The sequence below is a fragment of the Grus americana genome, chromosome 30 (assembly GCF_028858705.1).
Source record: "Grus americana isolate bGruAme1 chromosome 30, bGruAme1.mat, whole genome shotgun sequence".
In the NCBI taxonomy this organism is placed as follows: Eukaryota; Metazoa; Chordata; class Aves; order Gruiformes; family Gruidae; genus Grus; species Grus americana.
The window spans coordinates 477,095-503,831 of record NC_072881.1 but is presented as its reverse complement, the minus strand read 5'-3'; the positions used below and the strand labels follow the sequence as shown (position 1 = coordinate 503,831).

At 63.1% G+C, this 26,737-nt stretch overlaps 4 protein-coding genes across 16 annotated transcripts; all 4 read right to left on the bottom strand.

Moving 5' to 3' along the window:
- Window positions 1-726: 726 nt before the first annotated feature.
- LOC129197909 (uncharacterized) lies at window positions 727-3,198 on the bottom strand. The gene is made up of 7 exons (XM_054806728.1): window positions 3,097-3,198; window positions 2,799-2,952; window positions 2,328-2,584; window positions 2,137-2,222; window positions 1,678-1,790; window positions 1,424-1,532; window positions 727-1,240 (listed from the first exon to the last, which is right to left on the bottom strand). Exons 4-7 carry the CDS (start codon window positions 2,202-2,204, stop codon window positions 850-852), a joined length of 681 nt encoding a protein of 226 aa, XP_054662703.1. The 5' UTR covers window positions 2,205-2,222; window positions 2,328-2,584; window positions 2,799-2,952; window positions 3,097-3,198; the 3' UTR covers window positions 727-849.
- Window positions 3,199-5,337: 2,139 nt separating this feature from the next.
- LOC129197890 (coiled-coil domain-containing protein 81-like) lies at window positions 5,338-8,100 on the bottom strand. Its single transcript, XM_054806693.1, has 9 exons — window positions 7,948-8,100; window positions 7,719-7,844; window positions 7,308-7,461; window positions 6,837-7,093; window positions 6,646-6,731; window positions 6,187-6,299; window positions 5,933-6,041; window positions 5,611-5,749; window positions 5,338-5,487 (listed from the first exon to the last, which is right to left on the bottom strand). The coding sequence occupies exons 1-9, from the start codon at window positions 8,098-8,100 to the stop codon at window positions 5,338-5,340; spliced, it is 1,287 nt and encodes a 428-aa protein (XP_054662668.1).
- A 2,834-nt stretch (window positions 8,101-10,934) lies between these two features.
- Window positions 10,935-17,627, bottom strand: LOC129197907 (voltage-gated potassium channel subunit beta-3-like). Of its 11 annotated transcripts, XM_054806725.1 has the most exons (16): window positions 17,330-17,626; window positions 16,464-16,507; window positions 15,551-15,588; window positions 15,386-15,459; window positions 15,244-15,288; window positions 14,928-14,972; window positions 14,784-14,821; window positions 14,273-14,359; window positions 13,956-13,991; window positions 13,691-13,776; window positions 13,476-13,567; window positions 12,830-12,858; window positions 12,733-12,773; window positions 12,457-12,544; window positions 12,069-12,157; window positions 11,205-11,410 (listed from the first exon to the last, which is right to left on the bottom strand). In XM_054806725.1, the coding sequence occupies exons 1-16, from the start codon at window positions 17,578-17,580 to the stop codon at window positions 11,339-11,341; spliced, it is 1,155 nt and encodes a 384-aa protein (XP_054662700.1). In that variant the 5' UTR covers window positions 17,581-17,626; the 3' UTR covers window positions 11,205-11,338. The 11 variants fall into 11 exon arrangements, 10 of the variants coding, with proteins under 10 accessions (XP_054662696.1, XP_054662691.1, XP_054662698.1 ...); XM_054806721.1 differs by lacking the exon at window positions 12,069-12,157 and having other exon boundaries at window positions 10,935-11,410; window positions 17,330-17,627; XM_054806716.1 differs by lacking the exon at window positions 12,733-12,773 and having other exon boundaries at window positions 10,935-11,410; window positions 17,330-17,621.
- Window positions 17,628-18,177: 550 nt separating this feature from the next.
- On the bottom strand, window positions 18,178-26,296 carry LOC129197913 (trafficking protein particle complex subunit 1-like). 3 transcript variants are annotated; one of them, XM_054806731.1, is made up of 5 exons: window positions 26,241-26,296; window positions 23,747-23,845; window positions 22,528-22,598; window positions 21,122-21,272; window positions 18,178-18,912 (listed from the first exon to the last, which is right to left on the bottom strand). In XM_054806731.1, the coding sequence occupies exons 2-5, from the start codon at window positions 23,843-23,845 to the stop codon at window positions 18,784-18,786; spliced, it is 450 nt and encodes a 149-aa protein (XP_054662706.1). In that variant the 5' UTR covers window positions 26,241-26,296; the 3' UTR covers window positions 18,178-18,783. The 3 variants fall into 3 exon arrangements, with proteins under 3 accessions (XP_054662706.1, XP_054662705.1, XP_054662707.1); XM_054806730.1 differs by lacking the exon at window positions 26,241-26,296 and adding an exon at window positions 25,137-25,306; XM_054806732.1 differs by lacking the exon at window positions 26,241-26,296 and adding an exon at window positions 25,137-25,298 and having other exon boundaries at window positions 21,122-21,260.
- Window positions 26,297-26,737: the final 441 nt, after the last annotated feature.

The following is a 26,737-nucleotide window of genomic DNA, read 5'->3' as shown; positions in this document are numbered from 1 at the left end:
GTAGACTAAAACTGAGGCTTTAGATCCTAAAAATGAGGCTTGGTACCCTAAAATGTGGCTTTGGACCCCCCCAAAATGAGGCTTTGGACCACAAAATGAGGATTTGGACCCTAACATGAGATTTTAGACTCCAAATTAAGGCTGTAGACTCTCCAGAACGAGCATTTAGACCCTAAAATGACGCTTTGGACCCTACAGTGAGGCTTTGGAATCTTAAAAGAAAGCTTGGATCCAAAAAGTGAAGGTTTGGACCGCAAAAATGAGGGTTTCGATTTAAAAAAATGAAGATTTCAACCCTACAAACAGGGTTTGGAACCTTAAAACCCCCCAAAGCCAGACTTGGCTTAGTTTAGAAAACTAAAACTGAAGCTTTGGACCCTGCGATGAGGCTTTAGACTCCAAAATAAGGCTTAGGACCCCCCAGACTGAGCATTTAGACCCTCAAATGAGGGTTTGGACCCCCCAAAATGAGGCTTTAGACCCTCACTCTTGGGCTTCGGACCCTCATGGCTTTGGGCAAAGGCTCAGGTGGCCTCCATCCCTCCCCTCTTTTTCCTCCCAAAAAGCAGATTTCTTTCCATAACGGCCATGGAGAAGGTGCCTCACATGGAAAAGTTCCTGAGGGAAGGTCCCCGAGATGACCCGACGTCCAACACCACCACCTTGGCTTGATCTCAGGGCAACGGCCAACCCTAAAACCCTTCTTACCCCCGTTCTGCTTGCCAACAGTTTCTGAAATTCGCCGCTTTTTTGGCCATTTCTCTACATTTTCACCATTTATCTCTCTCCCAAACGCTCCAACTGGGGCCTCGACAAATTTATTTTGGGGGCTGAACATCAGCTTTTCGGTCACTTCGGTCTCGGAGGCGGCCGTAGGAGGACCTTGGAGGTGGGTTCCTCATGCAAGCTGGTCTCGGAGCTCGTTGCCGATAAGATGGCTATGATGGGCGTCAGGAAGGTCGAGGATTCCCAAGAATATTTGGGTTTGGCTTTCGCCGCCTTCAGCGTGGCGATGTCAGTGAGGAATTTTTCCACCACTCTCTCTGCTCCTCCTTCTCCTTCTCCTCCTCGTCCTCCTGCTCCTCCTCCTCGTCCTCCTGCTCCTCCTCCTCGTCCTCCTGCTCCTTCGTCCCTCCGAGGTTTTGCTGATGTTGGACCTCTGGATTTGCATCGGCTCTTGGATTGGCTGTTCACTGCCCGTTTTTTTCCCGAGGAGTTCTCCAGGCTCACCGGCTGCCGTCTGGAAGGACACGACGGGAGAAGACACGATGGGCTTGGGGCCGCATCCTGCCCCAACCAGGCCAGGTTGCTCTGAGCCCCGTCCAACCCTGGCCTTGAACTTTTCCAAGGACGAGGCACCTCCCCACCTCTCTGGGCATAACGACCCCGCGTGCGGACGCCAGCCCTGAGCCTTCGGCCTCACCTGACCCGAGATTTTTTCCTCTTCTTCGGCACCGTGATTTGCCAGAACAGCGGTGTTTCATTGTTCATCGAGTTTGGAGGAGCAGGAAACCGAAAACCAGAAGGTCCCGCTGGAACCAGAAAGGAGACACCTCATCAGAAGAGCATTCCCCAAAACCTCCAAAGGAGCCGTTCCGCTCCCCTGGTAGCCACCATCGCAGCATTGGTTGCCCACACGCTACGGGAAGGAGCCGGGAGTTGCTTTCACTTTCCAACCTTGCCCAAGAGGTGGCAACTTCATTCTTCTCATCCCTTTGTCCTCACCAGGGCCTTGGCTCGAGATCTTGAGAACCCTGGGTGGTGGTTTGGGCACGTCCTGCATTTCAAACCTGGAGACAAGGAGAAGACCTGAGCAGGAGAACCACCAAGCCTTGCCGCAACCATCTGCTCACAGGCAGATACTGGTGTTGCCGTACAGGCCGTTGCTTTTCCCAAATCCACCATATTTTTCCCCAAGTCTACCATGCCCCATCCCCAAGGACCATCCTGGGAAATGGAAGCAACCAACAAAGTCCAGGCCATGATGGGAAGACAGCGTCGCCTAAATTCTTCCGTCTTTCCCATCGCATCTACAGTAGGGGAGCGACGCCGCCTTGGGGACATCAAGGAGAGTCGCTGCCTGGTGTCTCCATGGCATCTGCATCAAACAGCGGCTACGGCCGCCAACGTACTCACTCGGGAAAGAGGATGATGCGGCCAGAAAACGTCAGCGAGGCCACGGGCACCAGCGGGGACACCACCATGTCCAGCAGCCAAGGGACCTGCAAGGGAGGAGCACGAAGATGGTGGCACGTCCTCAGCGTGGCTGAGGCACTCGCTATCGGAGGAGCACAAAGATGGCGGGACGGCCTCAGTGAAACGCTCACCGTAAAAACAGCTTTCTCCAAACTTTTCTTCCCAGAGGTCTTCTCCAGGAATTCACAGTACTACTTCATTTGTACCCTCGTGCCTTCGATGAGGAGCACCCCCACGTCCTTCAGGAAAAGGGCGACGTTCTCCCCCTTCCACAGGCAGTAAGAGAGGAGGGACATGGTGCCTTGGACACAGTTCTCCACCTTCTGCCGGGACACCGAGGCGGCATCGGCCACCTTGGCGTATTTGAGGGCCTCCAGCTCCTTATAGTCTGTAAAGCCACACGAGAGGGATGGAGGTGCTCACCCAGTGCTCCTTCTGCAGGCCAAGGTTTCCCAAGGGCTGCCTGTTGCAGTCACCCACAAAAACCCCCCATTTTTGGACCTTCTCCGCAGAGAGGACAGTTTGCTTTAGCAAAGCGTCTCGGATCCAGGGGAGGGAGGTGATGACCGTGCAACCAACCAGGGTTTAATCCTCCTGCTTACCAGGCAGGTAGTCCTTGTTGTCCCTGAGGTTGTGGACAACCACGAGGTTCCCTTGCCAGCTGAAACACGGGCCTCTGGATAATCACCACCTCGTCCCCAACCCGGATCCATGCGGGGACCACATCAAAGGAGCCAAGGGTGCCAATTCGGACCCCTGCAAGCGGAAGAGAAGGGAAGGAAGGGAAGGGCACAGCCTCCTTTTCCTTCCTTTTCCTTTTCCTTCCCTTCTTCCCCCTTTCCCCTTCCCTTCCCCCAAACTCTCCCTTCCCCGCCAGGTTGCCATTATCGCGATATAGACCTTGTGAGCGGATTAATCGGGGATGGTGGTGGTGGGAGCCCGGGACCGGGAGGTGATCGCTGCCGCCCTGACAGGACCTGGGCTGTGAGGAGAGCGCTGCGCATGCGCACACCGGAGCGCGGGAGTGTAACGGCCGTGATGGGGGAGACCATTGCGGTGATTGGGGGGGGGGGGGCAGAGGGCGAGACCATTGGGGGAGATGGGGGGAACCATTGCGTTAAGGGGGGGCGATGGGGGGGGCAGAGGAGCGGAGAGCAGCACCGAGACCCCAAACTTGGGGCTTCTGGACCCCAATTCAGGGTTTGGAACGTCACTTCGGCCAGGTAGAGGAGGATGTGGGCCCCTAAAGTGAGGGTTTGGACCCAAAACTGAGGGTTTGGACCCCCAAAATGAGGGGTTACACCCTCAAATGAGGATTTGGAGCCAAAATGAAGGTTTGGAGCCCTCCAACGGAGGCTTTGAACCCCAAAAATGAAGGTTTGGACCCCAAACCTGAGGGTTTGGAACCCAACAATTACTGTTGGGACCCCAAAAATTAAGGTTTGGGCCCCAAAAATGAAGGTTGGAACCCCAAAATGGGGGGTTGGACACCAAATTGAAAGTTTGGGCCCCCAAAATCAGGCTCTGGACCTCACAAAACAAGACTTTGGACCCTACAATGAGGGTTTGGACCTCAAAATGAAGGTTTGGAGCCCCCAAAAGGAGGCTTTCAACCCAAAAATGAAGGTTTGGACCCCAAAATTGAGGGTTTGGACCCCAGAAAACTGAGGGTTTGGACCCTAGCACGAGGGGTTGGATCCCCAAAATGGGGGGTGGCACCCCACAAATGAGGGTTTGGACACCAAAACTGGGGGGTTAGACCCTAACATGAGGGGTTGGACCCCAAAACTGAGAGTTTGGAACTCAAAAATGAAGGTTTGGACCCCCAAAATGAGGGGTTAGACCCTCAAATGAGGATTTGGAGCCAAAATGAAGGTTTGGAGCCCTCCAAAGGAGGCTTTGAACCCCAAAAATGAAGGTTTGGACCCCAAACCTGAGGGTGTGGAACCCAAAAATGACTGTTGGGACCCCAAAAATGAGGGTTTGGACCCTACCATGAGGGGTTGGAACCCCGAAATGGGGGGGGTGGACCCCAAAATGAAAGTTTGGGCCCCCAAAATCAGACTTTGGGCCTCACAAAATGAGGCTTTGGACCTCACAAAATGACGGTTTGGACCTCAAAATGAAGGTTTGGACCCGCAATATGAGGGTTTGGAACCCCCACAAAAGTATGTTTGGACACCAAAAAGGAGGATTTGGACCGCAGAAATTAAGGCTGAGACCCTAAAATGAGGGTTTGGGACCTGTAAACCCCCAAAACCAGACACAGCTTAGCTTAGGAAAACTAAACTAGTAGACTAAAACTGAGGCTTTAGATCCTAAAAATGAGGCTTGGTACCCTAAAATGTGGCTTTGGACCCCCCCAAAATGAGGCTTTGGACCACAAAATGAGGATTTGGACCCTAACATGAGATTTTAGACTCCAAATTAAGGCTGTAGACTCTCCAGAATGAGCATTTAGACCCTAAAATGAGGCTTTGGACCCTACAGTGAGGCTTTGGAATCTTAAAAGAAAGCTTGGATCCAAAAAGTGAAGGTTTGGACCACAAAAATGAGAGTTTCGATTTAAAAAAATGAAGATTTCAACCCTACAAACAGGGTTTGGAACCTTAAAACCCCCCAAAGCCAGACTTGGCTTAGTTTAGAAAACTAAAACTGAAGCTTTGGACCCTGCGATGAGGCTTTAGACTCCAAAATAAGGCTTAGGACCCCCCAGACTGAGCATTTAGACCCTCAAATGAGGGTTTGGACCCCCCAAAATGAGGCTTTAGACCCTCACTCTTGGGCTTCGGACCCTCACGGCTTTGGGCGAAGGCTCAGGTGGCCTCCATCCCTCCCCTCTTTTTCCTCCCAAAAAGCAGATTTCTTTCCATAACGGCCATGGAGAAGGTGCCTCGCATGGAAAAGTTCCTGAGGGAAGGTCCCCGAGATGACCCGACGTCCAACACCACCACCTTGGCTTGATCTCAGAGCAACGGCCAACCCTAAAACCCTTCTTACCCCCGTTCTGCTTGCCAACAGTTTCTGAAATTCGCCGCTTTTTTGGCCATTTCTCTACGTTTTCACCATTTATCTCTCTCCCAAACGCTCCAACTGGGGCCTCGACAAATTTATTTTGGGGGCTGAACATCAGCTTTTCGGTCACTTCGGTCTCGGAGGCGGCCGTAGGAGGACCTTGGAGGTGGGTTCCTCATGCAAGCTGGTCTCGGAGCTCGTTGCCGATAAGATGGCTATGATGGGCGTCAGGAAGGTCGAGGATTCCCAAGAATATTTGGGTTTGGCTTTCGCCGCCTTCAGCGTGGCGATGTCAGTGAGGAATTTTTCCACCACTCTCTCTGCTCCTCCTTCTCCTTCTCCTCCTCGTCCTCCTGCTCCTCCTCCTCGTCCTCCTGCTCCTCCTCCTCGTCCTCCTGCTCCTCTTCCTCGTCCTCCTGCTCCTTCGTCCCTCCGAGGTTTTGCTGATGTTGGACCTCTGGATTTGCATCGGCTCTTGGATTGGCTGTTCACTGCCCGTTTTTTTCCCGAGGAGTTCTCCAGGCTCACCGGCTGCCGTCTGGAAGGACACGACGGGAGAAGACACGATGGGCTTGGGGCCGCATCCTGCCCCAACCAGGCCAGGTTGCTCTGAGCCCCGTCCAACCCTGGCCTTGAACTTTTCCAAGGACGAGGCACCTCCCCACCTCTCTGGGCATAACGACCCCGCGTGCGGACGCCAGCCCTGAGCCTTCGGCCTCACCTGACCCGAGATTTTTTCCTCTTCTTCGGCACCGTGATTTGCCAGAACAGCGGTGTTTCATTGTTCATCGAGTTTGGAGGAGCAGGAAACCGAAAACCAGAAGGTCCCGCTGGAACCAGAAAGGAGACACCTCATCAGAAGAGCATTCCCCAAAACCTCCAAAGGAGCCGTTCCGCTCCCCTGGTAGCCACCATCGCAGCATTGGTTGCCCACACGCTACGGGAAGGAGCCGGGAGTTGCTTTCACTTTCCAACCTTGCCCAAGAGGTGGCAACTTCATTCTTCTCATCCCTTTGTCCTCACCAGGGCCTTGGCTCGAGATCTTGAGAACCCTGGGTGGTGGTTTGGGCACGTCCTGCATTTCAAACCTGGAGACAAGGAGAAGACCTGAGCAGGAGAACCACCAAGCCTTGCCGCAACCATCTGCTCACAGGCAGATACTGGTGTTGCCGTACAGGCCGTTGCTTTTCCCAAATCCACCATATTTTTCCCCAAGTCTACCATGCCCCATCCCCAAGGACCATCCTGGGAAATGGAAGCAACCAACAAAGTCCAGGCCATGATGGGAAGACAGCGTCGCCTAAATTCTTCCGTCTTTCCCATCGCATCTACGTTAGGGGAGCGACGCCGCCTTGGGGACATCAAGGAGAGTCGCTGCCTGGTGTCTCCATGGCATCTGCATCAAACAGCGGCTACGGCCGCCAACGTACTCACTCGGGAAAGAGGATGATGCGGCCAGAAAACGTCAGCGAGGCCACGGGCACCAGCGGGGACACCACCATGTCCAGCAGCCAAGGGACCTGCAAGGGAGGAGCACGAAGATGGTGGCACGTCCTCAGCATGGCTGAGGCACTCGCTATCGGAGGAGCACAAAGATGGCGGGACGGCCTCAGCGAAACGCTCACCTTAAAAACAGCTTTCTCCAAACTTTTCTTCCCAGAGGTCTTCTCCAGGAATTCATAGTAATACTTCATTTGTACCCTTGTGCCTTCAATGAGGAGCACCCCCATGTCCTTCAGGAAAAGGGCGACGTTCTCCCCCTTCCACAGGCAGTAAGAGAGGAGGGACATGGTGCCTTGGACACAGTTCTCCACCTTCTGCCGGGACACCGAGGCGGCATCGGCCACCTTGGCATATTTGAGGGCCTCCAGCTCCTTATTGTCTGTAAAAACACACGAGAGGGATGGAGGTGCTCACCCAGTGCTCCTTCTGCAGGCCAAGGTTTCCCAAGGGCTGCCTGTTGCAGTCACCCACAAAAACCCCCCATTTTTGGACCTTCTCCGCAGAGAGGACAGTTTGCTTTAGCAAAGCGTCTCGGATCCAGGGGAGGGAGGTGATGACCGTGCAACCAACCAGGGTTTAATCCTCCTGCTTACCGGGCAGGTAGTCCTTGTTGTCCCTGAGGTTGTGGACAACCACAAGGTTCCTGGCCAGCCGAAACACGGGCCTCTGGATAATCACCACCTCGTCCCCAACCCGGATCCATGTGGGGACCACATGAAAGGAGCCAAGGGTGGCAATTCGGACCCCCTGCAAGCAGAAGAGAAGGGAAGGGCAGAAGGGTGAGGACTGGCCGGAGGAAAGAGCTGGAGGTGGTCCTGTCCAGGGATGGACCTCAAGGACCATCTGATCCAACCTTTCTTGGCAAAAGCATGGTCTAGACAAGATGGCCCAGCACCTCGTCCAGTTGAATCTTAAGAGTGTCCAATGTTGGGGATGCGTCCTCTCCCTCTGGACCACCCTCTCCCCACCCTGTGGACAAGGTGGTGGTCAAGGAGTTGACCCACCTTCTGCAGCAGCAGTTGTTCTTGGATATAGTTGGCCACCGCATCCCAGATGGCTGTTCTCTCTGGAAAGCAAAGGAAAACCAGGTCACGCTCCGTGTCCGCCAGCTTTCGACGCTCCAACAGCCCCTGAACCGCGATGCGTTGGCAGATACAGAGTCACCACCGTCCCCAGCCCCAGATGGAGACACCCCCCAAGTCTCGCCAAGGCAATGCCACAACCCTTGGTCACCCCAACGTCCGTGCAGTGGCTGTGGACGCCTGTACCTTTATCGGTGATGCTGGGCATGATGAAGGTGTGCTCCGTCCCATCCCAGAAGTCTATCTTTCTCTGCCTCACGCGGACGGGTTGCTCCTTAGCGGGCACAGTCTTGTCAGAACTCATCTCTGTTCGTCCTCTGGACACTTCTCCAGGGTGTGAGACCCACCGCCCTGCAGCTCCTTTTATACCCCTGTGTGTCACAGACCCATTGTGACATCGTGGTGACATGGCCCCTGCTGACTATGCTGCCCATTGTGACACGGCCACTGCTGATGCCACGTGGCACCTGCCGATCTGCTGCCCTCTGTGAAGGGACTGCCGCCGCCCCTTCGTAGAACGTTTTGGGTTGGAAGGGGCCTTTCAAGGTCACCTCATCCCGGCCACGAGCAGGGACATCTTCAACCAGACCATGTTGTTCCGCGCCCCATCCAACCTGACCTTGAATGTTTCCAGGGATGGAGCATCTCCCACCTCTCTGGGCAACCTGACATGACCGTGGGCCTCCTCAGCAGGACCTTGACCTTCTCAGGTGGACCTTGGACCCACCTCGTCCCACCTGGCTTCTCCAGGGACCTCTGGGTTGTGTCCGACTCTGGTTACCACCATTGAACCTCAACCCAACCCGTGTTCTTGCCTTGACCTTGGAACGGCCTCATCGCCACGGTCTTTGCCTGATGGTCTGGGCTTTGGGCTGATCTTGCCTTACTGAGCACATGACCAAGCTCAGGCCCCAGTCCCTTGGGCAGCAGTTGGCCCTCGCTACCCAGCAACTACAGAAGCGTGGAATCATGGAATCGTTTTGCTTGGAAAAGACCTTTAAGATCGTTGGGTCCAACTGTTAACCCAACACAGCCAAGTTCAACCACTAAACCATGTCCCCAGGCACCACATCGACGCGTCTCTTAGATACCTCCAGGGACGGGGACTCCACCACTTCCCTGGGCAGCCTGTTCCAATGCCTGACCACTCTTTCGGTGAAGAGATTTCTCCTCATCTCCAATCTAAACCTCCCCTGAGGCAACTTGAGGCCGTTTCCTCTTGTCCTGTCGCTTGTTGCTTGGGAGAAGAGACCAACCCCACCTGGCTCCAACCTCCTTCCAGGTAGTTGTAGAGAGCCATCAGGTCTCCCCTCAGCCTCCTCTTCTCCAGGCTCAACAACCCCAGGTCCCTCAGCCGCTCCTCATCAGACTTATGCTCCAGACCCTTGCCCACTTCCTTGCCCTTCTCCGGACACGCTCCAGCACCTCAATGTCCTTCTCAGAGTGAGGGGCCCAAAACTGAACTCGGAATTCAAGGCTGAGTACGGGGGGACGGTCGCTGCTCTGGTCCTGCTGGCCACACCATTGCTGATACAAGCCAGGATGCTGTTGGCCACCTTGGCCGCCCGGGCAAGCTGCTGGCTCATGGTCAGCCACCGTCGACCAACAGCGATTCACAGACTGCTAGGGGTTGGAAGAAACCTCCGGAGATCATCTCATCCAACCCCCTGCCAAAGCAGGATCACCCAGAGCAGGTCGCACAGGACGGTGTCCAGGCGGGTTTGGGATCTCTCCAGAGAAGAAGACTCCACAACCTCTCTGGGCAGCCTGTCCCAGTGCTCGGTCACCCTCAGAGGGAAGACGTTTTTCCTCACAAAGGTCCTTTTCCAGCGGGCAGCTCTTCCCCAAGCCTGTAGCGTTGCCTGGGAGCCTTCTGCTGCCGCCGCGCCTGAAGAACCCCTCCTGGTTGTCCTCCACCTCCCTTGCCAGATCCAATTCCAACGGGCCTTGGTCTTCCCCACCAACTCCTTTCTGGAACATTCCTGAGCGCACACTGCGCCTCTCGGTGAGGGCAGACCCTGCCTACGGGGAGCACTTTGGGTGATAAAAAGGGGAAACGCGCGGTTTTGGCGTGCGGCCTCCTTTTCCTTCCTTTTCCTTTTCTTTTTCCTTTTCTTTTTCCTTTTCTTTTTCCTTTTCTTTTTCCTTTTCTTTTTCCTTTTCTTTTTCCTTTTCCTTTCCCTTCCCCTTCCCCTGTCTTCCTTCCTTCCTTCCCTCCTTCCTTCCTTCTTCCTGAGTTTTGAGTAAATTTGGGATTTAATTCAGTACTCGTTGTGACTCCTGATTACCGCACACTGGCGGTGAATTAATAATCTTTTGGCTTAATAATTTTTTGGGGTCAATTAATGATTTTTTGGGCTTAATTAAGAGCTTTTGGGGTCAATTAATTATCTTCTGGGTTAATTAATAACTTTGGGGGTCAATTAATAATTTTATTGTTTAATTTATAATAAAGGTTTTTTTGGTCAATGAATAATTTTTTGCTTAATTTTTTGAGGTTAATAAACTTGTGGCTTAATAATTTTTGGGGTCAATTTTTTTTTTGGGTGAGTTAATTATTTTTGGTTGAATTAATTGGGAGGGTTTTTTAAATTTTTTGTTGTTGTTGAATTAATAAGGGTTTTTTGGGGGGGGACAATGAATTATTTTGGTTGAATTAATTTGGGTTTTGTTTCCACTAATTATGTTACAGTTCAATTATTTTTTTTTTTAATTAATTACTGTTTGGGGTCAGTTAATAATTTTTTGGGTCAACTCATTATTTTTGGTAGAATTAATTGGGGGTTGTTGTCGAATTCATCATTTTTTGGTTGAATGCATCATGGGTTTGGGTCCAATTAACCATTTAATCACCTCCTTACCTTAACGAGGCTCCTCCCCGCCCCTCCGCCGTGACACGGGACACGCCCCCAGCCCCCCCAAATTGGGGTGACCCCCCCAAAATCCAACACCCCCCCCCCAACCCCCCGCTGGCCACCCAGCCCCCAGCCCCGCCCCCTAAATCCAGCCCCGCCCCCAAATGCAGCCCCACCAATCCAGCCCCGCCCCCTTATATCCAGCTCCGCCCCAAATCCCAGCCCCGCCCCCAAGTCCCAGCCCCGCCCCCAAGCACGAGGCCGGAGCCCCACCCCCTGCGTGGGAAAAGCCACTTTATTGCCCCACCTGAGGGGGAGGGGGAAGGGGCGGGGCATGGCGAGGCCCCGCCCCCACTGGAAGCACTGCGATTGGAGGGACGGTCAAAGAGGGGCGGGGTTTGTGCTTAAAAGGCCCCACCCCCTGGTGGGGGGGCGGTATTATTGCTGTCAATTAACATGGCTCCTCCCCCTCACTGGGGCACAAGGCATTGTGGGAAGGGCAGGGGGCGGGGCTATGCTCTATGGCCACACCCCCTCCACCAACCAATGAGGAGGGATGGGCCAGGTGGGGCCCCGCCCACACTCCTTTCGCTGGAGGGGCGGGGCGAGGGGCGCAGCAAGGAGCCAACCGCTGAGGGAGGGCGGGGCTCATGCAGGAGACAGCCAATGGGAGGGGAGGGGCGGGGCCTAGGGCGGGGCCACCTCTCCCAGGACAGTCTCGAGCTCGTGCAGTGCCGCGGGGCCGAGCTGGGGCAGAACCTGGGGGGAAATGGGGAGGGAATGGGGAGGAAATGGGGAGGAAATGGGGGGGAAATGGGGAGGAAATGGGGAGGAAATGGGGAGGAAATGGGGAGGAAATGGGGAGGAAATGGGGGGGAAATGGGGGGGGAAATGGGGGGGAAATGGAGGGGAAATGGAGGGGAAATGGAGGGGAAATGGGAAGAAATGGGAAGAAATGGGGGAATGGAGTGGAAATGGGGGGAAATGGGGGGGAATGGAGGGGAAATGGGGAGGAAATGGGGAAATGGCAGGGAAATGGGGGGGAAATGGGAGTTTTTAGGTGGGGTCTGTAGGGGCCTGGGGGGGGGGGGGCAGGGGGCGATTGGGGGGTACCTGGCGATTGGGGGGCCCCAGTGGTTGCCCAGGGAGTGGGGGGGGATTGGGGGGTTTGGGGGAGCCCGGGGGTTTGGGGGGGAAATGGGGGGTTTGGGGGGGACCCAGGGGGTGAGGGGGCTCGGGGGGTGGGGGGAGCCAGGGGTTTGGGGGGGACACAGGGATTTGGGGGGGCGCAGGGATTTTGGGGGGGGAGTATTGGGTGTTGCCCCTCCCCAGGGGTCTGGGGGTTCACGAGGGTTGGGGACACCCCCCCATGCCCCCACCCCCCAACCCCAGTTTTGGGGTTCCCCCCCCCCCTCACCTGCAGGGCCTGGAGCTGCTCCCGCAGCAGTCGGGGGGTCCCAGCCCCCACCAGGACGGAGCTGACACCCTCGGCCCGCAGGGACCAGGCTGGGGACACCCCGACCCGTGTCACCCGCTGCCACCCCTGTGGCACCCCATGGCACCCTGCATCACCCCACGGCACCCCATGGCACCCTGCGTCACCCCATGGCACCCACTGCCACACACCCCCCCGCCCCGTCCCCTTGTCACGCAGGGACCACCCCGACCCGCGTCACCCCGTGTCACCCCGTGTCACCCCACGGCACCCCGTGTCCCCCATGTCCCCGCCGTGTTCCCTGTCCCCCCATGTCCCCTGTGTCCCCCATCCCCCCCGTCCCCCCCCGTCCCCCCCCGTGTCCCCTCACCGATGCCCAGCTGGCACACGGAGCACCCCAAGCGTTGGGCCAGCGGCTGCAGCTCCCCCAACTTCAGCGGCTGCCGGCGCCCCACGGCCTGGGGACACAGGGGGATGTGGGGACATGGGGGGGGGGGGGGGGGTGATGTGGGGACACGGGGACCCCGAGGGTGATGGGGACAGCAGGGGACACTGGGGGGGGGGCATTGGAGGCCCTGGAGTGCCCCATGGGGCAGTTGGGGGGTGCCGTGGGGCAGCCGTGGGGCAGGGACACACACACACAGACCTTGGCTATGGGGCAGCCGTGGGGCAGGGACACACACAGACCTTGGCTATGGGGCAGCTGTGGGGCAGCCGTGGGGCAGGGACACACACACACAGACCTTGGCTATGGGGCGGCCGTGGGGCAGCGGCTCCTCATCCAGGGCGGCGTCGGGGACCAGCGGGGACCAAGTGATGGCACCCAGGCCTGGGCGATGCTGTGGGGTGACCCACGGCCCCCCCCCCCCCCTCCTGCCCCACAGACACCCCCCACCCCCACCCCACAGCGCTGCCCCACGGGCACCCCAGTCCTGCCCCACCCACACAGCGCCCCACGGCTGGGACCCACCCGCAGGGACCCCCATGGGTGCCCCCACACCATAGAGACCCCCGTGGGTGCCCCCCTGTACCCTACCCCATGGGTGCCCCCCCACAGAACCCCCCCCCAAAGGTGCCCCCCCATGGGTGCCCCCCCCAACGGGTTCTCCCCCTATAGACGCCCCATGGGTCCCCCCTCATGGGTGCCCCCCCCCATAGACCCCATGGGTGCCCCCCAAGGGTGCTCCCCCCCACCAAGGGTGCCCCCCCCATGGATGTCCCCCCCCATAGACCCCTATATGTACCCCCCCCATGAGTGCCCTCCCTATAGACCCCATGGGTGCCCCCCAAGGGTGCTCCCTCCCCCCCATGGGTGCCCCCCCCATAGACCCCATGGGTGCCCCCCAAGGGTGCTCCCTCCCCCCCCATGGGTGCCCCCCCCCCGCACCGATCTGCCGGAAGAGGCGGGGCTCCGGCGGAAGCTCCGCCCACTGGCACACAGGGGCCACCAAGTTGAACTGCCGGGCCACCGCGTAGGCGTCCTGGGGGGGGGGACGACACGACACACACGACACTGACCCCCCCCGTGTCGTCCCCCCCCCCGTGTCCCCCCATCCCCCCCCCGATGTCCCCCCCCTCCCCCATCCCCTCCCCCGTGTCCCCACCATGACGTCGCCGGGTGCCCCCCCCGCCGTCCCCCAGTACAGCGCCAGCCCCCGGTCGATGACGTCACTCATGGCACGCACCAGCTCTGCGGGAGACAGGGGATGCGGGGCGTTCACTCTGGGCCCTACTGATGGCCCAGGAATGAGAAAAAAGGGACGGGGAGGGAAAGGAGGGGGCAGGAGGGCCCGGGGGTGCTATGGGGGGGGTCTGGGGGTCCCATGGGTGCTATGGGGTCCCCGTGGGTCAGGCCCCTCCCCCCAGTACCTTCAAGCCGCAGGAGGCGCAGGGTCAGGTCGAGCCCTGTGGGGCGAAGCAGACACACATGAGGGGGCGGGGCCTGAGGGGGCGTAGCCTGGATGGGGCGGGGCCTGAGGGGGCGGGGCCTGAAGGGGGCGTGGCCTGGAGGGGGCGTGGCCTGGAGGGGGCTTCAAGGTCAGGGAGGGTGGGAGGGGCCAAGGGTGCCCCAAGGGGTGGGGTTTTACCTGTGGGTGGAGCCTAAGGTGGGAAGGGGCGGGGCAAGGGGCGGGGCGAGGGAAAGGGGGAGGGGCTTGTCATGGGAGGGGCAGTGGGCGGGGCCTCACCTTCGGTGTGGGCGGGGCCGGGGCGGGGCCCAGCGAAGACGACGTCGACGTAATCGAGCTGGAGGCGCTGGAGGGACCCACGGAGGCCTGGGGACCCACGGACACGGGCGGGCATGCTGCCCCACGGTGCCGCCCCACGGCACGCCCTGCCCCACAGCACCGCCCCACAGCATGCCCTGCCCCACAAAACTGCCCCACAGCACCACCCCACAGCACACCCTGTCCCACAGCACCGCCCCATGGCATGTCCTGCCCCACGGCGCTGCCCCACGGCATCCCCTGCCCCATGGTACTGCCCCACGGTACTGCCCCACGGCACGCCCTGCCCCACAGCACGCCCTGCCCCATGGCATCCCCCGCCCCACGGCGCTGCCCCACAACATCCTCTGGCCCCACGGCACACCCTGCCCCACGGCATCCCCTGCCCCACAGCATCCCCCACCCCACGGCACTGCCCGCCAGATCCCCCCCGCCCCACACTTGCCCCCCCCCCCCCAGCCCCCCAACTCACCCTCCAGGACGTGTTTCCGCGAGAGCCCCCGGTCGGCCCTTTTGGGGGGGGGGGGGCAGAGATGGCGTCACCCCACGGCTGCCCCACACCGACACCCCCCCCCCCCCCAATCCCCCCTCCCCCCCGAGCATTGTGGGTACTCACTGCCCCCCCCAGAAGACCCTCGTGGTGACGACGTAACTGGAGCGTCTGGGGGGGGGGGGGGCGGTGGGTGGCAGCACCCCAGGGTGCCCCCAGCACCCCGACACCCCCCCCCACCCCCCCACCCCAGGGTGCCCCCCAACCCCCACCCAGAGACTCCCCCACCCCTCCCCCAGCCCCCCCAACCCCCCAGGGGCCCCCCCAGCCCCCCCCCCACCCCCTCCCAGCACCCCAAAAGCCCCCCCATCCCCCAACAATGCCCTCCAGGGGCACCCCAACACCCCCCCCACCCCCACCACCACCCCGCCCCTCCCCCCACCTCCAGCCTTTGCTCCTCAGGATCTTTCCCAGCATCTCCTCTGCCCTGTGGGGGAGGGGCAGCAGTGGGGCCCAGATGCCTGGGACCCCTTGGGGGGTGGGGATTTTGGGGTGCCCCCCCCCCCCCTTCCCCCAAGCCGTACCTGCCCGAGGCCTCGGCGGCATCGAAGAGGGTCACCCCGCTTTCGTAGGCTGCGCTCAGCACCCGCTCGGCCTCCTGGGGGCAAAAGGGGGTCACGGGGTGGGGGAGGGGGTGGGGGTGGGCACCCCGGGGTGGGGGGAGGGGAGGGAGGGAGGGGACGTCTCACCTCATCGGAGATCCCGGCCCCGAACGTCCCCCGGGCACCTGGGGGCAAAACGCAGCTGGAGCCGTAGGTGACCCCCCCAAAATAACCCCCATGGCCCCCCCAAAATAACCCCCATGGCCCCCCACTGACCCCATTGACCCCCCATGGCCCCCCCATTGCCCCCCTGTTTCCCATCTTGCCCCCCACTGAACCCCCAAACCCCTCCATTGACCCCCATAGACCCCCTGTTCCCCCCCATGGCCCCCCATTGACCTCATGGCCCCCCATGGCCCCCCAATTCCTCCCATTGACCCCCATGGCCCCCCATTGACAAACGGTGACCCCCATTGACCCAACCGACCCCGTTGACCCCATTGAACCCCTATTTCCCCACTGAACCCCCACTGACCCCCCCCATTGACCCCCATGGCCCCCCCATAGCCCCCCCCTTGACCCCCATTGACCCAATTGACCCAATTGACCCCCCCTTGATTCTCATGGCCCCCCCTTGACCCCCCCAGCCCCCCATTGAACCCCCCTTGCCCCCCCCTTGACCCCCATTGACCCAACTGACCCCCCCTTGACCCCCATGGCCCCCCCTTGACCCCCATAGCCCCCCATTGAACCCCCCTTGACCCCCATTGACCCAACTGACCCCCCCTTGACCCCCACGGCCCCCCCTTGACCCCCATAGCCCCCCATTGAACCCCCCTTGACCCCCATTGACCCAACTGACCCCCCCTTGACCCCCACGGCCCCCCCTTGACCCCCATAGCCCCCCATTGAACCCCTCTTGACCCCCTTGACCCCTATTGACCCAACTGCCCCCCCATAGTCCCCTGCCCGCCAATCGCCCTGCCCCAGCCCTAAGCCCCGCCCCTTGCCCCGCCCCCGCCCCAAGCCCCGCCCCCAGCCCTAAGCCCCGCCCCCTCACCCAGCCCGAGGCAGGAGACCCGCAGCCCCGACCTCCCCAGGTTCCTGCGGGGGGGGGGGGGACACACAGACGGACACACAGACAGACACGGACACGGGGGGGTCACCTTGGGCCCCCCCCCCCAAAAGGGAGCCAAGGTCCCCCCAGAGGACCCAGGTCCGGGTGCCCCCCCCCCCCCAAGGGACCTGGGTGCCCCCCCAAAAGGGTCCCAGGGCCCCCTGTTAGTACCCAGCCCCCCCCCCCCCCCCGAGGACCCACATCAGGGTGCCCCCCCCCAAAGGGACCCAGACCCCCTCCTCCATAGCACCCAAGGCCCAAGTGCCCCCCCCGGGGGACTCAGCCCCCCCCCCCCATGCACCCATTTCTCGGTGCCCCCCCCCCCCAAAGGGACCCAGAGCCCGGACCCCCCCCCCCCCAAAGTGACCCCCCCCCAAGGTGCCCCCCAAAAGGGTGCCCCCTCAAAGGGCCCCCCCATAGGGTGACCCCTCCCATAGGGTGCCCCCCTCATAGTGTCCCCCCCATAGGGTGACCCCCCCCCATCAGGTGCTCCCCCCCGGGGTGCTTCCCCCCTCGTAGGGTGCCTCCCCCATAGGGCCCCCCCCATCGGGTGCCCCCCCGGGGTGCCCCCCCATAGGGTGCCCTCCCCCATAGGGTCCCCCCCCCAATAGGGTGACCCCCCCGCGGGGTGCCCCACCATAGGGTCCCCCCCCATAGATCCCCCCCCATAGGGTGCCCCCCCCCCCGGGGTGCCCCTCCCCATAGGGTGACCCCCCCCATAGCCCCCCCCCCCGGGTGCCCCCCCCATAGGGTGCCCCCCCCATAGCCCCCCCCCCCGGGTGCCCCCCCCCATAGGGTGCCCCCCATACCGGTACTTCATGCCGGAGCCAGGGGGGTCCCTTCTCGGTGCCGGTCCCGCCGCCGCAGCCCCTCCCCCCTTTATCCCTTTCATCCCCCCCCTCTGCTGCCCCCTCCCCCCAAAGCGAGGGGGGGGTGGAGGGGGGACCCCCCCTGCCCCTCCCCCACCCCCCATCCCCCCCCCTCCCCCCCCCCCTCCCCCTCCCCGCTCGGCGCTGCGGCTCCGCAGGTTTTGCTCGGTGCAGGCGATGGAAACCTGCATGGGGGGGGGTGGGGGGGGTGAGGGGGGGCGGGGGGGACCCGGGTGGGGGGTGGAGGGGGGGGTGGGGGTGGGGTGGGGGGCGCGAAACGATCGAAAAATGGGAGGGGGGGGGGGGAGACGCGTCCGAGCGGCCACAGGGGACCCGGGCCGAGGCTCCGCCCAGGGGCGGTGCTCATTTGCATACGGCTCATTTGCATACGGCTCATTTGCATACAGGACTCCGCCCCCTCACGGCGAGGGGGAGGGAAGATCCCGGGGTCGCTTTTTTATTTTGGGGGGGGGGAACCCCGAGATTTGGGTTTGGTTTAGGGGGGATTCCCTCAGGTCCCTGAGAAATGGGGACCCCCCCCAAAAAAAAGATTGGGGACCCCCCCCACCCTGAGGAAGGGGGACCCCCTGAAAGATGGGGACCCCCTGAAAGATGGGGACCCCCCCCGAGAGATGGGGAACCCCCCCGAGAGAAATGTTGGACCCCTCCCAAAAGATGGGGACCCCCCCTCCAGAGATGGAGACATCCCCCCCGAGAAATGGGGGACACCCCCCCCGAAAGATTGGGGACCCCCCCTTTGCCCCCCCCAGCACCCCCAGACAGCCAGAAACCACCAAAACAACTTTATTCCATTTTGGGGGGGCTGCGACCCCCCCAACAGATTTGGGGTACCCCCAGGGTGCAGGGACCCCCCCAGGGGTATCGGGGTGCCCCCAGGAATGTTGGGGTCCCCCCAGGTGTGGAGGGGGGGGCACCCTGATCCCCTCCTGGGGATGTCGGGGTGCCCCCCGGGGTTTGGGGGGGTCCGGGGGGGGTTTTGGGATGCCCCCCGGGTTTTGGGGGTGCCCCCGAGGGGGGGTTGGGGTGCCCCCCAGGGATATCGGGGTGCTGGGGGGTTTAAGGGTGCCAGGAGGCGGTTTGGGGAGCCCCTCGGGTTTTGGGGGGGGGGGGGGTGTGTGCCCTGGGAGTTTAGAGGTGCCGGGGGGGGTTTAGGGGTGCCCCCCCGGTTTTGGGGTGCCCCGCAGGTTTTGGGGTGCCCCCCAGAGGGGGTGGTTTAGAGGTCCCCCCCCAGGGATCTCAGGGTACCCTGGGGGTTTAGAGGTGCCGGGGGGGGGGGGTTACAGGTACCGGGGGGTTTTAGGGGTACCAGGGGGGGTTTAGGGGGTGCCCCCCAGGTTTTGGGGTGCCCCCCAGGTTTTGGGGTGCCCCGGGGGTCAGGCGGGGCGGGGCCCGAAGAAGGGCAGGCTGCGCACGAAGGCGTCCAGGCGGGAGCGGAAGAGGTCGCTCTGCACCGGCTGCCGGGGGGGGCACAGCGGGTTCTTCACCACCAGCTCCACGAACAGCTGGGGGGGGGGGGGGGCACCCCGTTACCAGGGACCCCCCAAACTGGGGGGACCCCAGAACACAGGGACACACACACACACACACACACACACACACACACACACCCCCCAGAACCCAGGGATGCCCAAACTGGGGGGACCCCAGAACCCAAGGACCCCCCCAGAACCCAGGGGACCCCCCCCAGAACACAGGGACCCCCCCCAGAACACAGGGACCCCCAAAATGGGGGACCCCCCCCCAGAACACAGGGACCCCCCCCAGAACACGGGGACCCCAAAACCCAAGGACACCCCCCCCCAGCACCCAGGGGACCCCCCCCAGCACCCAGGGACTCCCCCCAGCACCCAGGGGACCCCCAAACTGGGGGAGCCCAGAACCCAAGGACACCCCCCCCCCAGCACCCAGGGGAACCCCCCCAGAACCCCAGGGACCCCCCCAGAACCCAGGGACCCCGTCACCAGGGACCCCAGAAAATGGGGGACCCCCCCCCAGAACCCAGGGACCCCCAAACTGGGGGGACCCCAGAACCCAAGGACCCCCCCAGCACCCAGGGGACCCCCCCAGAACCCCAGGGACCCCATCGCCAGGGACCCCCAAACTGGGGGGACCCCAGAACACGGGGACCCCCCCCCCAAAACCCAGGGATGCCCAAACTGGGGGGACCCCAGAACCCAAGGACACCCCCCCCCCAGCACCCAGGGGACCCCCAAAATGGGGGACCCCCCCCAGAACACAGGGACCCCCCCCCCAGAACACGGGGACCCCAAAACCCAAGGACACCCCCCCCCAGCACCCAGGGGAACCCCCCCAGAACCCAGGGACCCCGTCACCAGGGACCCCAGAAAATGGGGGACCCCCCCCCCCAGAACCCCAGGGACCCCCCCAGAACCCCGGGGACCCCATCACCAGGGACCCCCAAAACTGGGGGGACCCCAGAACCCAAGGACCCCCCCCCAAAACCCAGGGACCCCAGAAAATGGGGGACACCCCCCCCAGAACCCAGGGACCCCCAAACTGGGGGATCCCAGCACCCAGGGACCCCCCCAAAACCCACGGACCCCCAAACTGGGGGACCCCAGAGCCCAGGGACACCCCCAAAACCCAGGTACCGCCCCAAAACCTGGGGACCCCCCCCCAGCACCCAGCGACCCAAATATTGGGGACCCCCCCAAGACCTGGGGACCCCCCCTCTGGGGCCCCAGGGTGAGGGTTTTGGGGGGCTGGGGGGAAGGGGCACATTTGGGGGGTGCTGGGGTGGGTTTGGGGGTGCAGCGGGATTTGGGGGGGCCCTGAGAGTGCTGGGGGCGTGGGGCAGGACCGGGGGACAGGATTTGGGGGTGCAGGGGGGGTTGGGGGCAGGTTTTGGGGTGCAGGGGGCAGGTTTTGGGGTGTGGGCTTTCTAGGGGTGCAGGTTTTGGGGATACGGGGTGGGTTTGGGGTTCAGGGGCGTTGGGGGGGTTCAGGGTGATTTTTGGGGGGTGGGGGGGTTTTGGGGTGCCCTCAGGGGATCTCGTGGGCACAGTGGGGCAGGTTTGGGGGTGCAGGAGATTTTGGGGCAGATTTTGAGGATATTGGGTGGTTTTGGGGCACGGGTGCGGTTTTGGGGGTTTGGGGGTGATTTTTGGGGTTCAGGGGTGATTTTTGGGGTGCAGGGGTGATTTCAGGGTGCCCTCACGTGACCGTAGACGTGGTCCAGCACCTCATGGCTGCAGGTTCGGGCGTACGGGAGCCGATTTTGGGGCAGATTTTGGGGATATTGGGTGTTTGGGGGGTTCAGATGGGGTTTGGGGGTTCGGGGGTGATTTTTGGGGTTCAGGGGTGATTTTTGGGGTGCAGGGGTGATTTTGGGGTGCCCTCACGTGACCGTAGACACGGTCCAGCGCCTCACGGCTGCAGGTTCGGGCGTACGGGAGCTGATTTTGGGGCAGATTTTGGGGATATTGGGTGTTTGGGGGGTTCAGATGGGGTTTGGGGGCTCAGGGGTGATTTTTGGGGTTCAGGGGTGATTTTTGGGGTGCAGGGGTGATTTCGGGGTGCCCTCACGTGACCGTAGACACGGTCCAGCGCCTCACGGCTGCAGGTTCGGGCGTACGGGAGCCGATTTTGGGGCAGATTTTGGGGATATCGGGTGTTTGGGGGGTTCAGATGGGGTTTGGGGGTTCGGGGGTGATTTTTGGGGTGCAGGGGGATTTTGGGGGGGCCCCTCACGTGGCTGTAGATGTGGTGCAGGGCCTCGCGGGCGCTGGCGACGCTGAGGTCGGTGTTGAGCACGAGGCGCAGCCCGCTCGGCGTCTCGTAGTAGTGGAGCCGGTATTTGCTGGTCTGGAAGGAGACGAAGCCGTCCCGCCTGCGCGCCGAGCTGAGGGGCCGCCACGCAAAAAAAAAAAAAAGGGGGGGGGGGGAACCCCAAAAATCCACCCCCCCCCCCCCAAATCCCCCTCAAAAATCCCCACTGCGGTACCCCTAAAAATCAACACCCCCCCCCCCCTCAAATCCTCACCGGGGCAGCCCAAAAATTCCCCAAATCAACTCTCCCCAAAATCCCCCCCCCCCGGGGCCCCCCCAAATCCCCACCAGGGCACCCCAAAAATCCCCCCCCCAAATCCCCAAGGGCCCCCCAAAAATCCTGCTGGGGCCCCCCCAAATCCTCATTGGAGCTCCCCCCAAATCCCCCCCTCAGAGCCCCCCCAAATCCCCACCAGGGCCCCCCCAAATTCCTGCCAGGGCCCCCCAAACCCCCTTTGGGGTGCCCCCTGAACCCCCCTGTGGCCCCCCCAAACCCCTGGGCCCCCCCAAACGCCCTTTGGGGTGCTCCCCAAACCCCATGGGACCCCCCCCAGACCCCTGTGCCCCCACACCCCCCGTGCCCCCCCAGATCCCCCGGGCCCCCCCAGACCCTGTGGGACCCCCCCAGACCCCCCCATGCCCCCCCAAACCCCTGGACCCCCAAACCTCTGTGCCCCCCCAAACCCCCAGGGCCCCCCCACACCCCCGGGGCCCCCAGACCCCCTGTGCCCCCCCAAACCCCGTGTCCCCCCAGACACCCCGTGCCCCCCCAAACTCCTGTGCCCCCCAGACCCCCTGTGCCCCCCCAGACCCCCCGTGCCCCCCAGACACCCCGTGCCCCCCCAAACCCCCAGGGCCCCCCCCCAAACCCCCCGGGGCCCTACACACCCCTGTGCCCCCCCAAACTCCTGTGCCCCCAGACCCCCCATGCCCCCCCACACCCCCGGGGCCCCCCCAAACCCCCAGGGCCCCCCCAAACCCTGTGGGACCCCCCCAGACTCCAGGGCCCCCAGACTCCCTGTGCCCCCCCAAACCCCCAGGGCCCCCCGACCCCCTGTGCCCCCCCAAACCCCGTGTCCCCCCAGACACCCCGTGCCCCCCCAAACTCCTGTGCCCCCAGACCCCCCATGCCCCCCCACACCCCCGGGGCCCCCCCAAACCCTGTGGGACCCCCCCAGACTCCAGGGCCCCCCGACCCCCTGTGCCCCCCCAAACCCCGTGCCCCCCCAAACTCCTGTGCCCCCAGACCCCCCATGCCCCCCCAGACCCCCTGTGCCCCCCCAGACCCCCCGGGCCCCCCCAGACCCCCCTGTGCCCCCCAAGGATACATGTCTGTGGGGCTCATCTTGCCCACGAAGGAGCGGAGGGAGAAGAGCATCCCGAACATGAGCTTGAACTCCTGCGGGCACGGCCGGGGGGTGCGGGAAATGGGGTGCGGGGGAGTGGGGTACGGGGGAGTGGGGGTGCGGGGGAGTGGGGTACGGGGGAGTGGGGGTGCGGGGGAGTGGGGGTGCGGGAAATGGGGTACGGGAAATGGGGGTGCGGGGGGAGTGGGGGTGCGGGGGGAGTGGGGTACGGGAAATGGGGTATGGGAAATGGGGGTGCGGGGGAGTGGGGGTGCGGGGGGAGTGGGGGTACGGGAATGGGGTGCGGGGGGAGTGGGGGTGCGGGGGAGTGGGGTACGGGGGAGTGGGGGTACGGGGGAAATGGGGGTGCGGGAAATGGGGGTGCGGGGGAAATGGGGGTGCGGGGGAAATGGGGGTGCGGGAATGGGGTATGGGGGTGGGGTACGGGGAAATGGGGGTGCGGGGGGAGTGGGGGTACGGGAGTGGGGTACGGGGGAGTGGGGGTACGGGAGCGGGGGTACGGGAGCGGGGTATGGGGGGAGTGGGGGTGCGGGGGAAATGGGGTGCGGGGGAAATGGGGTGCGGGGGAAATGGGGTGCGGGGGAGTGGGGGTGTGGGAAATGGGGTGCGGGAATGGGGTATGGGGGTGGGGTACGGGGGAGTGGGGGTGCAGGGGAAATGGGGGTGCAGGGGAAATGGGAATAGGGGTGCGGGGAATGGGGGTGCGGGGGAAATGGGGGGCATGCGAATGGGGGGAACGGGGAAATGGGGGTGCGGGGGAAATGGGGGGACATGGGGGTGCAGGAATGGGGGTCACAGGGGGGAACGGGGGGCACGGGGATTGGGGGGGCACAGGGAACAGGGGGGCACAGGGGGGAGAAATGGGGGTACACACTGGCACCCCTCCCCCCCGCACTCTGCTGCCAGCCCAGGGGGAGCCCCCAGCCCCCCCCCCTGCACCCCCAATTTCCCCCCCCGTACCCCACCTCCTCCCAGGGGATCCCCGCCTGCCCCCCCCAATTCCCCATGACCCCCCCCAGCCCCCCCAAACCCCCTGCACCCCCAATTTCCCCCCCCGTACCCCACCTCCTCCCAGGGGATCCCCACCTGCCCCCCATGGCCCCCCCCATTCCCCTCCCCCAGCCCCCCTGCACCCCCAAACTCCCCCCCCGTACCCCCAAATTCCCCCCCCGTACCCCACCTCCTCCCGGGGGATCCCCGCCTGGCGCCGCCGGTGCCACTCCCCGTAGTGCAGGCAGGTGCCGGCCCGGTCGAAGATGTACAGGTTGTGGATCGTCATCTGGGGGGACCCCGAAATCAAGGGGGACCCCAAAACCTGGGGAGGGGCCCAAAACCCGGGGAGGGGACCCCAAAAGCTGGGGAGGGGCCCAAAACCCGGGGAGGGGACCCCAAAAGCTGGGGGGGATGAGCCCAAAACTCAGGGAGGGTCCTGGAAGCCAGGGGGGACCCTGAAACTTGGGGGGGGTGTGGAATTGGGGGGACCCCAAAAGCCAGGAGGGACCCTGAAACTTGGGGGGACCCCAAAAGCCGGGGGGGGACCCTGAAACTTGGGGGTGTGTGGAATTGGGGGGACCCCAAAAGCCGGGGGGACCCCGAAACCTGGGGGGGGATGAGCCCAAAACTCAGGGAGGGTCCTGGAAGCCAGGGGGGACCCTGAAACTTGGGGGGGGGTGGAATTGGGGGGACCCCAAAAGCTGGGGGGGACCCCAAAAGCTGGGGGGGATGAGCCTAAAAATCAGGGAGGACCCTGGAAGCCAGGGGGGACCCTGAAACTTGGGGGGGGGTGTGGAATTGGGGGGACCCCAAAAGCCGGGGGGACCCCAAAAGCCGGGGGGGACCCTGAAACTTGGGGGTGTGTGGAATTGGGGGACCCCAAAAGCCAGGGGGGACCCCAAAACCTGGAGGGACCCCAAAAGCTGGGGGGGACCCTGAAACTTGGGGGGGTGGAATTGGGGGGACCCCAAAAGCCGGGGAGACCCCAAAACCTGGAGGGACCCCAAGAGCCGGGGGGGACCCCAAAACCTGGAGGGGACCCTGGATCTGGGGGAGGACCCCAAAACTCAAGGGGGGGGTCCTGAAACCTGGGGTGGAACCCCAAAATCTGAGGGGATCCCGGAACTGGGGGGGGACCCTGGAACTCAGGGGGGGGACCCCAACTCGTGGGGGCCCGGGGCCAGAGGGGGGGGACCCCAACTCAGGGAACACCCCAACTTAGGGAGGGACCCCAAAACTCAGGGGGGCCCCCAGAAGCCAATGGGGGGGAAACCTCAACTTGGGGGGGACCCCAACTTGGGGGGGGACCCCAGAACCCAATGGCACCCCAAAACTCCCCAGGGGACCCCAAAACTCAATGGGACCAGAGGTGGGGGGGACACCCCAAAACTCAACAGGGACCCCAGGGCTGGGGGAGACCCCAAAAATCATAGGGAACCCCAAAAGTCAGGGGCAGCCTAAGGCTGGGGGGGGACCCCAAATCCCACAGGGACCCCAAAACTGGGGGGCACCCCAGAACCAGGGGGGACCCCAAACCCCACAGGGGACCCCAGGGCTGGGGGGACCCCAAAACTCACCGGCACCCCAAGGCTGGGGGGGGGTCTCCAACCCACGGGGGGGGGCCCCAAGTCCAACAGGGCCCCTGGTGTCCCCCAGTATCTCCCAGTATCCCCAGTCCACTCCAATTGTCACATCCCCCAGTGCCCCCCAGTGCCTCCCAGTGCCCCCCAGTATCCCCAGTCCACTCCAGTTTTCACAACCCCCAGTGCCCCCCAGTACCTCCCAGTATCCCCAGTCCACTCCAGTTCTCATTGAAACCCCCAGTACCTCCCAGTGCCCCCCAGTATCCCCCAGCCCACTCCAGTTCTCATTGAAACCCCCAGTGCCCCCCAGTACCTCCCAGTATCCCCAGTCCACTCCAGTTCTCACAACCCCCAGCACCTCCCAGTATCCCCAGTCCACTCCAGTTCTCACAAACCCCAGTGCCTCCCAGTGCCGTTACCCCAGTACATCCCAGTATCCCTCAGAACCTCCCAGTTCGCCCCAGTATCCCCCAGTCCCATTACCCCCAATGCCCCCCCAGTGCCTCCCAGTATCGCCCAGTGCCCCCCAGTACCTCCCAGTATCCCCAGTCCACTCCAGTTCTCACAACCCCCAACCTCCCCCAGTGCCCCCCAGTACCTCCCAGTATCCCCAGTTTTCACAACCCCCAGTACCCCCCAGTATCCCCAGTCCACTCCAGTTGTCATCGAAACCCCCAGTATCCCCCAGTACCTCCCAGTATCCCCAGTCCACTCCAGTTTTCACAACCCCCAGCCTCCCCTAGTGCCCCCCAGTACCTCCCAGTACCCCCCAGTACCTCCCAGTTCCCCCCAGTACCTCCCAGTTCCCCCTATATCCCCAGTCCACTCCAGTTTTCACAACCCCCAGCCTCCCCCAGTGCCCCCCAGTGCCTCCCAGTACGTCCCAGTCGCTCCCAGTGCCGTTACCCCAGTACCTCCCAGTATCCCCCAGTACCACCAGTTCCTCCCAGTGCCGTTACGCCTGGCACCGCCCGGCACCGCCCGGCACCTCCCAGTGCCCCCCGTTACCCCCCAGTTCCTCCCAGTCCCCCCAGTTCCCCCCTCCCCGCTCCCCCCAGTCGGCCCCAGGGCTCCCAGTTCCCCCCCCCACCGCCTCACCTCCGCCCCGCCGCCGTCACTTCCGCCCGGCCCCAGCGCCGGTGCCGCTGACGTCACTTCCGATTCCGCCCTCACCAAATATGGCGGCTGTGGCCGGGCAGAGCGAGGGGCGGGGGGGGGAAGGGAGGGGCGGGGTTTAGAGCGGCGCTGAGGGGGCGTGGCTGGGGCTGAGGGGGCGTGGCTTGGTCTGAGGGGGCGTGGCTGGGCGCGGTGGGGGCGTGGCTGGGGCTGAGGGGGCGTGGCCCTGGCCGTGAGTGACGGGCGGGGGGCGGTGGCGATTTGGGGCTGAAAGCGGCGGGTTTGGGGCAACCGGGGGGGCACGTGTGTCCCCGTGTGTCCCCGTGTGTCGTCCCCCCCCGTGTCCCCCCTCGTGTCCCCCCACGTCCCCCCGTGCCCCCCCGTGCCCCCCCACCCCCCCCCCCCAGCACCCACAGGCCACCCACGCCCCACCCGTGACACCCCCCACCCCCCCACGCCTGTCCGTGTCCCCCGTGTGC